At 40.0% G+C, this 12,909-nt stretch overlaps 1 protein-coding gene across 5 annotated transcripts in view; it reads right to left on the reverse strand.

The window, feature by feature from the left end:
* PATJ (PATJ, crumbs cell polarity complex component) overlaps positions 1 to 12,909 on the reverse strand; it is a 356,852-nt gene that overhangs the window by 84,060 nt on the left and 259,883 nt on the right. For 3 of the 5 annotated variants that reach the window (XM_021096559.1, XM_021096557.1, XM_021096560.1), the window contains one exon: positions 9,713 to 9,805. The exons of the other annotated variants lie outside the window; for them this stretch is intronic. In XM_021096559.1, coding sequence (XP_020952218.1) covers positions 9,713 to 9,805 — 93 coding nt within the window. The remainder of the gene's footprint in view (positions 1 to 9,712; positions 9,806 to 12,909) is intronic. 5 annotated transcript variants of the gene reach the window in all.

The raw sequence follows: 12,909 nt of genomic DNA on the forward strand, positions 1-12,909 counted from the left end.
AATTGCAAATTAAAGGACAGTTCTTTAAATTGAATAAATTTAGCTTTATGAAGAACTCTCCATGTGGTTATTATTTTTCACATTTCCCACAGACTCATGAAAACTGTCATGGATCCACATGGGTCTAATTAATAACACTTCAGAATTATCTGGACACAGAAGAAAGCTTGGACTCTGAAGTCTGCCAGTGGCTCATATAGATTACATGCTCTGTGACAAATTAGGCCTCTCTGAACTTCAGCTTCTTTATGGTTTAATACCGAATATCTCTTGGAGAGGCAGGATGGCATGAGTCAGGCACGTGAGGCACAACCATAAGGTTTTGAATCCTTACTGTGGTACTTACTGCCTCTAGGTTTTTGAGCAAGTGAATTAACTTGTGAAATACTCAGGTACCTCAGATGCAAAATGGAGATAATAATGCTTCATTATGGAGAGGATGGAGATAATACACTGTGTTCAGTTCCCAACAAATAATAAGTGCTCAATAAATGGTAGATGGTATTTTTTTTTTTTTTTTTTTTTTTTGTCTTTTTGCCTAGAAAGGGCTGCACCCGTGGCATATGGAGGTTCCCAGGCTAGGGGTCTAATCGGAGCTGTAACTGCCAGCCTACGCCAGAGCCACAGCAACGCAGGATCCGAGCCGCGTCTGCGACCTACACCACAGCTCACGGCAACGCCGGACCCTTAACCCACTGAACAAGGCCAGGGATCGAAGCCACAACCTCATGGTTCCTAGTCGGATTCGTTAACCACAGCGCCACAACGGGAACTCCTAGATGGTATTATTACTACTACTATTAACTACTGTTTTTGTCGGGGTAAATGAGATAACCTTTTAAGGTGCCTACTACAGTGACAGGAACATAATGAGTAGCCATTAAATAACAATTGCCTATCTTACAGTGACACCTAAAACTCAGTAGACAAGAAAGAACAAATCATCTTTCCCCACAAATCTGCTTTTCCTCCTGTCTCTTTTCTCAGTGAATGGCATCAGCCACCCAGCCAGTTCCCTGCCCAGGATGAAATCTGAGAGTCCTTGCCTCACCCCACTTCACCTCCAGCTTTGACATTCACACAACCATCAAGTCCTATCAATTTTAACTCCTGTATTTACTGAACATCTTGCACTCACTGACAGATCCCTAGTTTAGATCAACTTTCATCTCAGTTACTCTAACAGCTCTCTAACTCCCAGACTTCAGTTTTGATTTTTTATCAGATTCTTCACAGGGAGCTCAGAAGGGTCTTTTCAATAGGCTAATCTCATCATTATAATCCCCCTGTAAAAACCATTCCAAAGGCTTCTGCTGGTATAAAGACTTTCCTTCTGGCCCACAAGGCCCTCTACCACCTAGCTCCCGTCTATTTCCTGGCCTTCACCTTCTACCACTCCATCCACATGGCCACAGCTAGTAGACCAGGGATACAGCCTCAGGTACCCAGAGGTGATGTGGATGACGTGGGGACTCAGGTACATCACTCAGGTGGGTGATGGGGAAGCAGGCTGGGGTTAGAGAATGGTGGAAAGGTAGGGACCGAAATAAACTAGAAGAGTGTAACTGGGGAAACAGACAGCCTAGAATGCTGGTCCATTTTCAGTAGAAAATAGAAACTAGGATTTTTAATGTAAAAATCTTCTGACAACCAGTTTGTAACCTTTGAATTAGACCTCAAATGGTAAACTCCGGATGAGAGATGTCTTTTTTATCTTTACATTCCTGGAGTTGACACACCTCAGGTTCTTGGGGAATGCATACTAAATAACGAGCTTTCTGGCACACCTGGATCTTACATAGACAAAATCCGGTGTTAACAACAGCTGCATTTACTGGGCCCTTACGGCATGCTGATCACCATTAAGAATTTCACATATAAAATCACACTTGATCCCCACAAAAAAATAGGCAGGCTTCCTCCTCCCCCATTTTTGGAGGAAAAGTGAAAACGAGTAAGAGAATTCACTTTCTAGGTCAGAGCTAGTGAGGGCAAAGGGGAAGTTCATGTTCGTTCAGACTGCAGAGCCCATGATTGATATCTGACAGCCTTTTTCATCTGAGAAAGCAAGTGCTAGCAGGCATTTGAAGATATAGGTATTATTTATAACACTCAACACTGATTTTTCAATAAGTATGTTTGGAAATTTTGTGCAGATCGAGCGTCTCAAGGTAGAGAGTAAAAAGTGTTCTAAGATATTGCTATGCTGGCTGGTGGGGACTCTTGAAATGCATCAACTGTGGCGTGAATTTCCTGTCACAGCCTATTCAGGTTAATGATAGTTAATTCAGAAACAGTTCGTGCTTCCCAGGCATCTTGCTACCCTGTAAATTCTAAAACCTCCACAAAGAAATTACAGGTTGAATGCCACATCAAGCTGACTGGAATACTCTCATTTTTCTATTCTTATCCTAAGGGTCAAAAATTACATTTCATAATGAAAGACAACAGTAAAGACAAACACGGCAGACAGTTTGAAAAAAAATCTAGACATTCTGAGGAATTTTGAAAAATCTAATCGTTATTGAGGCCGTCTCTCATGACAGGGATCGCCTGACACACAGACTGCATTGTTGCTAAGCAGTGTCGTAAAACAGGGAAAGAACGCTGGGCGCATCTGCCAGGGGCATTTCCTAGCAGGGTTAGCACGGGCTGCGGGCCAAACTCTGGGATGATGCTTTTTCTCAAGACCCAGATGGTGTAGAAAGCGCCATTTTAATAGCTCTAAATCTGCATGCAGAGGAAAGCTTAAAGCATACATGCGGCAGCAGGTTTGCGTACTGAGAGCAAGAGAGGTATATTCTTTGACTGGCAACTCTCTGTGGCTCTTACTTGGTAAACACATATATTACCTTGCCATTTATTTTATTATGATTTTTGCAAAGACGAAATGGGAGACTATATCCTGCCACCGCCATCTCTCACAGGCTGCCATTGCCATTGCCACAGCAGTCCGTCAGCATTCACTCTGGCCCCTGTCCAGCCTGATGGCTACATTACAGCTACAGTTTAGAGTCACCTCCTACTAAAGCCCTCTGTGGCTTCCCCCTGCTGTTAGCATACAGACCATCTAATCAGCATGGCCTGGCTCCTGTCAACCACTCCAGTGTCGTTCCCATCTCATCAGTTCTGGCAACCGTGAACTTTCTGAGTTTCAGTTTCCCAGACTCCCTGAGGCTCTTAAGTTGCCTAGCTCCCTCCTTTGTTTCTTTTTGTCCCAATGTCAGGTAGCACCGGCTTCTCCTTCAGTTTTCAGTTTAATTTCTACCCCCCACCCCAAGAGCCCTCCCTGATAAGGTTAAATCCCCCTATTATATGCTCTCTTAGTACCAAGAGCCTCTAGTTCTCAGCTTTGATCCAAGTTGAGATTTCAATCTATTTGTGACACGACATGATGTCCCTCTCCCACACAGACTATGAGACGCAAGGAGAGAGACTATTTATCTTCAGTAGCATCTTCCCAGGAACCAGCAGAGAAGGTAGCAACAGGCAGAATGCAAGAATCTGTAAGATGAAGTCAGGCTTTCATTCAGATGGACAAGTGGGGTTTTTTCTACCGGGGTGCAAATTACTAAACACTTGCAAAATTTTCCAAAAGATAGACTAGACATTTAAAATTCTTTGCATGGATCATATTATATTTATTTAACAGAATCACAGAATTTCCAGTCTGGAGGTTACCTAGAATCAAATTTCTGATTTTATTTCGGTTTGTGGATTATCTATATTCTATCGTTCCTTCTTTCTTCTTCCTCTTGTAATTTTTAAAAACATCTTTACTGAGATATAATTAACATAGCATAAATGCACCCCTCTAAAGTAGGCAATACAATGGTTTTGCCATTCAGAGTTGTAAAAGTGTCATCACAATTTGAGTTTAGAGCATTTCATAACCTCTGAAAAAAACTTGTACCTCTTAGGTTCCTCCTTATTCCCCAGCCATAGGCAACTACTAATTTACTTTCTGTTTCCATAGATTTTACTTCTTCTATACAATATGTGGTTGTAGCATCATGTATCAGTCTTTATCTTTCATTGCTAAATATTATTTCCATTGTATGGATATACCATATTTTATTTATGCATTCATCAGTTGGCAGACATTTAGGTTGTTTCCATTTGGGGGCTATTATTAATAACACTATGTGTTATGTGTCTTATGTGGTTTTGTTGTAAGCTAGTTGCTTTGAAATTATTTTATAGGCTATTAGTATCTATAACAACATAGAGAAAGAGACAGATAAGAAAAGAAAATGTAAACTGGTTTTACGTCAAAGCAGAAAACTACAGAATTAGACAGGGATAGAGATCCAAAAGTGGTAGCAAGAACAGAGGTTAGTATTTATAAGAAGAATATACACTACTGCCTCTTCTTTTCCTTCTCTTGCTCCTTCCTTCTGGCCTAACTCCTGAGCTTCTAAAGACCGCAAGGTGATGTGAACACCTGTCCTTGACCATCTCAAGCCTTTTAAGCACTGCTAAGTTTTGCTCATCACTGAATCCTCTGTACCTCACACTGTCTGACATGCAAGAGATACTCAATATTTGTTGTTTGAACAAACAGATCACACAGTGATATTTCTGATATTCCAAGAAAGGCTGTCTATGCGAACTACACAGTGAAGTGAAGATGGTGATTAGAGGCAAAGAGAATGGGGTTTGGGTCCCAGTGGTACAACCCACCAGCTGGGAGATCCTGGAAGAGATTTGCCATCTTTTAGCCTCAGCGTCTTATCAGTTAAGTAGGGCCAATAACGTGTTCACCATGGGGTTAAATCAGATAACCAGTATGAAAGTGCCGGACATAGCTTAGCTTCTTGAAAAGTTTTAGTTTCCTTCATTTTATGAAACATCTGTTTGGAGGTCTATATAACTTCATTTACCAGTGTGAAAGGCAAATTTCAGTAACTATCTGTTTCTACGTGTAACTTTCTATGTCGAAGTTCAAGATGTGGACAAAAGGGAAAGAAAATCACCAACTTCAAACCCCAGCATAACTTTCTTGCTGTCCTTGTTTTGTCTGCCTCCGAGAGCAGTACTACACAGGGGTTATAGGGCAGCCTCTAGTCCCAAAGGGCACAGGCCTGGATCCTGGTTTTACCATGTGCTTACTTAACATTTCAGTACCTCGATCTCCTCATCTCTAAATTTGGGTAATACCAGTACTAACTTCATAGGATTGTTATGTGAATGATCTTAGAAGAACACCTGACACATAGGCATTCACTAGATGCTGTCTATTATTATCAGCAATTGCAGTTTGGGGGTTAAAAATTCACTTCAGTTTTCTAAGTTACATCAAATGCTTCCTTCAGTACAGCCCTCCTGGCTAACCCTTAATGCTTTAATCAGCATAACACCATCAGCATCAACGAGTCCCCTTTGTACACTGACTCCAGTGTATTCTGGTATGGTTCTACATAGTATTTTTTCCCCTTTTTTAGGGCTGCACCCACGGCATATGGAAGTTCTCAGGCTAGAGGTCAAATGAGAGCTATGGCCTATGCCACTGCCACAGCAACACCAGATCTGAGCCACATCTGTCACCCATGCTGCAGTTCATGGCAACTGTGGATCCTTACTTAACTCACTGAGCAAGGCCAGAGGTTGCATCCTCATGGATACTAGTTGGGTTTTAACCCACAGTGGGAACTCCTAGTCCTTTATCAACTCCTTTCTTTTACATTAACTCTTTGTTTCTTTCTCCTATTTTACAGATGCAGAAACTGAGGCATAGAGAGGTTAAGCCATTTGCCTAAGGTTATATTGCTAGTAAATGGTGGAACCAGAATTTGAATCTAAGTAGAAAGGCTCTAATCTTTGCACTCTTAATAATTTAGTTACAGGGCCTCAAAAGAGTATATTATGTTAACACAGATATCCCCCAAATGACAAAAACATACCAAAAGATTAAAATAATCATTTGTAGGGGTTCGTGATCTTCTATGTCTAGGGAGATACCAGGGAGACAAAGGACCCTTCTCTTTTGAGGCCCATCTCTTTTAATTTCTTGTTTTGCGATCTTTCACTAAAGCAGCTTAAAGTCACATCTGTAAGTCAGGGATAAATAACTCCTGTCCTACTTTTTTACATAGGGCTATTTGGGGGATAAAATTGAATAAAATTATGAACACACTAATATCATGTTAGAAAAATTTAGATATTAAAAAATTAAGCTAATGAGATATAGTTGAGATTGTCCCGCAAATTGCAAAGCTCTATGTAAATAGGGTTTTTTTTTTTTTAAGTTCCTTTCAAAAGGCTTAATGGGCTCTCACCTAGACATCTGAAATAGATTCCAGACACTTCCCTGCCTCCAGTCTCTCACAATTGAAATCTATGCTTCACAAACCATCATCTGATCAGTTGTTTAAAAGTTATTTTTCCTTTAAAAAATATTTTAGGGAAATCTAATACCTACCTACATTATTCTGAACTCCTTGGCTGTCGATCTGGAGACTACTGAGATATGGACCAAAGCCAACCATAACTGAATAGTGGAAATAAGCATTGGAATATATGTCAACTCAAGCCTTAGTCCTGCTCTGAAAACAGGTAATCTTGGAGAAGCAATTTAATAGCTCTTTGGGGTACGGTTTCTCATGGGTAGCACTTTGGGCATGTATGTGTCCATGCAGTTAATGAGACATTTATTGAGTACCAAGCATAAAAAGATGAATACACTAATCTATAATTCATAGTGTACAGTTCTGTGAATGGTTCTACTGTTCAACCTTATTGCCCACTGTACAAAAGCCCAGCCCTTACTCGTTACTCCATAATCCACATTTTGATTCACCTGGTGAACCGTCTCCGATTTATACCAACTTCAGCAGTCAATTGCCTTCCCATCTTTAAAGGTTCACCTTAAAGGCCATGATCCAAGACACCTTCTCTAATTCCTGAATGAGACAGTTTTCCTTCCACTTTTGAACTCTCATAACATATCTTTCCCCCTCTCTCTAGTACACTTCTGCCTGGTCTAATTTTCCAGACACAAATTCTGTTATTCTCACTGATAGCTCGAGGGTAAGCCACTTAAGAGCAAGGCCTGTGTTTTTCTCCTCCTCGTCTCTCCTGTAGGGGCCAGCAGTGCTTAATGAAATGCAGGCTCCCACAGGAGGCAAGCAATGCAATCTTTAGAGGTTTAGAACCTACTGCTTCCAACTGACATAAAATAACAAAAGCCAAGGCCCATAAGGATCACAGACTGTCCTCTGACAAGGCACATCCAGCAACAACCCTGGAATGGTGAAGCAATACAGAGGAGCTCACACCAATCTCAAAACAGAAACAATCAAACGATGACTAGCGATGAGGAACTACTATCAATACGGTCAGCCCTTGAACTGCATGGGTTTGAACCATGTGGGTCCACTGATACACAGATTTTTTTCAACAGTAAATACTATAGTACTGCACAATACGCAATCTAAGGTTGGTTGAATCCATGGATGTAAAGGAACCCTGAACCCAGAGGGCATTATAACTATGTGTTATTCGTGGATTTTCCACTGCGCAGAAGGTCGGAACCCCCAAGCAATGCATTTTTCAAGGGTCAACTGTACTTTATAATGGGACAAAGATGAATATTTTAGGTTGTGCCATTTGAATTTTTTTTCCCCCTCAAACCCAGCAATTTCATATGATTTACTACAATTCGCTAATTTATGTATTATCTAACTCCCTTTCCCCCACCTACCCATGAATGAGTCTCCATGAAGGCAGGCATTTGCATTGTGTTCACTGTTATATCTCCAATGCCTTGGACATAGTGGTATTTGGCAAATATTTTCTGAATGAATGAATGAACTTACTAAGCACCAACTATGTGCCTCAAACTCCACTATATGTTTCTACTTTATTGCCCATTTGTTTCCTCATAACGTCCCAATGACTCCCATTCTTCGGAGGAGTAAACTAAGGCTTGGTGAGGTTTAACTTCCCCAAGTTAGACACATGCTTAGCAATACTTTATCCTAGGCCATTTACAATACCTAAAAAGTATCCCCCAGGCCTCAGGTCCTCTGCCTCAGGGTGGGGCTCATTCATTTTCTTGGCACTTGGAGCCCCATCACTGGCGGTGCCTTCTTGGGAAGAGGGGGCGGTGGATGATGGATGGCTTTTGCCTGCAGCCTACAAGTGAGCCTCTGTGGGATGCCAGCCTCTCCCAGCAAGCAAGGGAATGTTCTCACTCTTTTCACCATTTCCTTTGTGGATGAAATCGGGGGCCCCTACTTACAAAACCCTTTTGCTTTAAAAGGCATTTCCCTAACATCCATGGAGAAATGGTGCCAAAGAGAACAAGTTAATGGTATTTTTAAACGAAGGAAGGAGTGTGAATTTGAAATTTGTTGATGTTACCCATTCCCCTTCGGTGCAAATATGCAGTTTATCTTTTGGAAAGGGAACAGTGTAACCCTGGAACATCTTGTTCAAGAACAGCAGTCATAATCTGCTAGTCCCACTATTCTTGATGACTGACATAGGGTTTGCATAAGCGTGGCCCATTATAATTTTCCTGCAGACTGAAAGAATCAGTTCATTTTCTAGGATATGGATTCTAAGCCAGTCCTGATAGATACTTTCTAAAAGTTGAAGGAAGATAAATGGATGATTTTTCAAACTCCCTGAAATAAAATGAACAACTTTGTGCTGTCATAAAATCACAGGGACCCTCCTAAATGATTAATTCTTTGAGATTTGTAAGACAGTTTGAAACACAGAAGGGAAAAAGTCCAGATTTCTTTCCAGAACTTGCAGTCTAACCCTGGAAGTTCTAGGCCACAAAACAGAAAGGCAGATTATGAGCAAAGGGTTAAAAGTCAGATTGAATGAGATCAATCTCCAGTCTAGGACACACCGTGGAGTGGCCTTTGGTTAGTTAACATTGCTAAGCCTTCAGTTCCCTCACATGTAAAAGAAAAATACTGTCACCTACAGAAAATGAATGTAGAACACAGCATAGTACATGGTACACAGTGAAAGTTCCATAAATAGTAAATAATAAGGTATCAAATGTCAGGACACATAAGGAGGGAGCATTCTCTAAAATCACTTCTCTCCTAATGCTCCAGCCCTTGGATGAGTTTAAGCATCTTTTACTATGAATAAAGAAACACTTTTAAAAAATTAATTAATTTATTTATTTATTTTGCTTTTTAGGGCTGTACCCGTGGCATATGGAAGTTCCCAGGCTAGGGGTCAAATGAGAGCTGCAGCTGCAGGCCTATGCCATAGCCATAGCAATACAGGATCTGAGCTGCATGTGTGACCTACACCAAGGCTCATGGCAACACTGGACCTTAACCCACCAAGCGAGCCCAGGGATCGAACCTGCATCCTCATGCATACTAGTTGGGCTTGTTTCCTCTGAGTCAGAACAGGAACTCCAAAGAAACACATTTAACATCCCTTTTGAGCCTCTAGGACTAATTTGGCACAGTCCCAGCCTTAAAGAAGCCCAATGTTAAATATGATTTAAAATAGAGATTACTTTTTTAGTCGTAGACAGCACTTAAGTGTGAAGAAAGCAGGAGAACCTGTTGTTCTTTGGGTCATTTGCTGTGTGGATGAGTCATTTTTTATACAGAACAGCTTCCCCTGTCTCAGCAATCAAGATTCCTAGAGACATAAACACATCAATTGATCCAAAATATAAAAAAAATACATCCCTAAAAAGAACACTGGATGAAACGCCCAGGATTCTCACCAGTTTGGAGCTTGCACTTTCAGGCAATTGCCTAATACCAACTTCGACACTGCCGTCTTCCTCACTACCAACCAGTTCAGTGCCACTCTGATCCTACGAGACATTAAAAAGAAAATGGCAAAGACGTCATTCTTACTCACAGTGACCTGAACTGTACGCAATCAGAGTTACTTGTTTTCTTCTTGCAATGGATAGTGTCTCCTCTCCAGAAGTCATTCTTATTCCCCTCCTTTGCAGAAGAAGGCCCTCTTTTCCCTCAGGTACCTATCCCATCGCTCAGAGACACACCTTAGAGAAGGCTTATCCTCCTCTCCGTCCCAAGAGTAGGCCTGACCGCCCTAAAGCTAATCTCATTCTTTTTGCCACTGATTTTTTCAGGAACAGGTACGTGATCCAGTTGCAGTCAATGAGACACTGAGACAGCTTTGCTGGAGACTTCTGGAAAGGTCCCTTCCAGAACTTAAAGAACTGCAAGCAGTCCCCATACCTCCCAAATTAGCAAGAGAGCATTAAGTGCAAATAGCCACGGGCAGCCATTGCATAACGAGAAGGAAACAGCCTGAGAGTGACAGAGCAAAGACAGAGATGGAAAGAACTGGATCAACCAAACCTGAAGCCCAGCCTTATTCTTAGCAATCTTCTAATGAGACCTGACCCATTTACTTATTGTTTCACCCAGTTTGAGTTTGCTATTTTGTTCCCTCCAGCCAAAACTTTGAGACATTTCTTTATCTTCTGCACAAGTCTACACTGTTTGAGATAAAAAACTGTGTTTATCTTTCTTATTTCTGAAACTCAAGTACTCAGCATCCTGCCTGGCATGTGGAAAACACTTGATAAATACTGGTTGAATCAGTGAATACGGTGCTTGTTTTCTTGATGATTTTTTTCCTGAAGATTCCTAAAAATATTTAATATAAATAAGACATCTGGTAATAATAAGCCCCATTAAAATTTCAAAACACATTAGGCATCTCTTCAATTGAATTATGAGATATTAAATGTTATAGTTAATTAACCAGAATTGTCTTCACTTTCTAAGGGCACACAGAGGAGAATAAGGGTATTAATGGAATATCTACACTGTATTTATCTGGATTTTTATTTTAAAACACTACTGTCATGGGATTACTACAAATTCATGTGGGAATGTTTGTACAGAAAGAGTTTTTATTTTGAGACATTTAACCTCATAATTTAAGAAGTGCAAATTGGGAGTTTTCCTGTGGCTCAGCAGGTTAAAGATCTGGCTTTGTCATTCATTACAGTGGCTCATCTTGCTGCTGTGGTACAGGTTCAATCTCTGGCCTGGAAACTTCCACATGCTGATGGTGCAGCCCAAAAAAAAGGGCAGTGCAAATTAAAGCAAACATTCTTTTCATCTGTCAAATGGACAAGAGAATAGACAGAGAACATTCTGTATTAATAATGTTGTAGAGAAACAGGAATTCTTACACACCAGTGAAAAATGTAAATTAACACAGCCTTTTCAGAAAAAAAGCCTCATACATTATAAAGATACAGATGCAGGGAAAAATATATGTAAGCATATAGAACACATTTTTAAATGGCATACTTCTGGGGAGTAGGATTAGGGATTTTTCAACTAATTTTTGCATTTAGTAAGTTCTACACTGTTCGATTATAGAAGAATTAGTGTGTATTATTGCATGTTAAAAACAATTAGGCAAAGCTATGAGAAATGTCTAAAGGAAAAAAAAAAATCCAAGAAAGTAAGTGGCATAGGCTTTAGAATTGGTCCGACCTGCCTGAACTTAAATCTCAACTTTGTCAATAGAATTAGAATTACATGATTTTCTGCAAATTACTTTCTAAATCTGAGTTCAGTTAGTTGACCCTTGAATAATGAAGGAATTGGGCAACCAACACTCCCTACAGTAAAAAAAATCTATGTGTAAATTATAGTTGACCCTCTGTATCTGTGGATCCTCCACATCCAGCTACAGATTGGGTAGTACTGTAAAATTTACTATTGAAAAAAAGTATGCATAAGTGGATGCACACAGTTCAAACCATGTTGTTCAAGGTCAACTGCGCTTGTTTTTAAAGTACAGATAAAAGTATAAATGAAAAATACTACACCACTAGGTTGCCTTGAAGACTAATTCATTAATACTAACTTTTGTTTCCAGATTTTTGTTGACACAGCTTCTTTGACCTATTTCATATAGTTGCCATAAAAATGCTAAATGGGTTTGTACCACTGTGATCCCCATTCATAGATGGGAAAATGATACATTTAAGATACATTAAGATACATTAACAGGTTACCTTTCAGATAACCTGTTAAAAGAACTCCTAGCTGGTAAGATGTGAGCCCAGCTTCCACAGCTAGGTAAGACTGCCGCAGAAGGCCATGCTTTTGGTAATTATGCTCCAGGCCCTAAGTAAATGATGCTCTTGTTTCTCTCTCTCTCTATTATATATATATATTTTTCAGTATTGAGCAATGATAACTAATCTCAGAGAAGACAAGATTCACAATCTTAAAAAAAAAAAAAATCACTGTCATTAGACCATGGATTTAACAAAAAGCATTTCCGCATCTGTCAACCAGAAAATTTCATTAGATAGGACATCCTCTTCTCAGTGAATTTGGGGGAATCAAGAAGTTACCATACAATATAAACATTCTGAAGTTAAGAAACAAAGCTTGAAAATACATTGATTTTCAGTGTTGCCGACAGTGGGTAAGTTCCAGAGACAGAAAAATTCTTTAGATACAAACTATAGTTTTAAAAAACTTAACTGATGAAAAACCTTTAATGCTCTGGTTACTTAGTGTGTCTGGTTCTGTAAGCTGTGGGAAACCCTGAAGGGGCCCTGGTGAGGTTACGCTATCCAATCGGAGGATATGATGGAAACCATCCTTGTAACCTCAGCATTAGATTAGAAAACAAACCTACAGGTAGCTTCTCTAGTCACTCTGTAAATGGCCACCTCCTCTGGTCCCAGATAAGAGGAGGTTTTTTCACCAGGATGGTGGTCAGCTGATGCCATAGATCTAATTATGTCTCTTTGGGGAAAGTGTCGTTTAAAAAATCAGAGGAATCTTTACATTTCTCAGCAATATGAGTATGCATGTTGAAATTTTTTTGGTCTTTATAATATGAATATTAAAGAGGGAAAGAAAACAGCTGTTTGATGCTTCAACTTTTTTTTTTGGTCTTTTTTTT

This window comes from Sus scrofa, chromosome 6 (genome assembly GCF_000003025.6).
Source record: "Sus scrofa isolate TJ Tabasco breed Duroc chromosome 6, Sscrofa11.1, whole genome shotgun sequence".
Lineage (NCBI taxonomy): Eukaryota > Metazoa > Chordata > Mammalia > Artiodactyla > Suidae > Sus > Sus scrofa.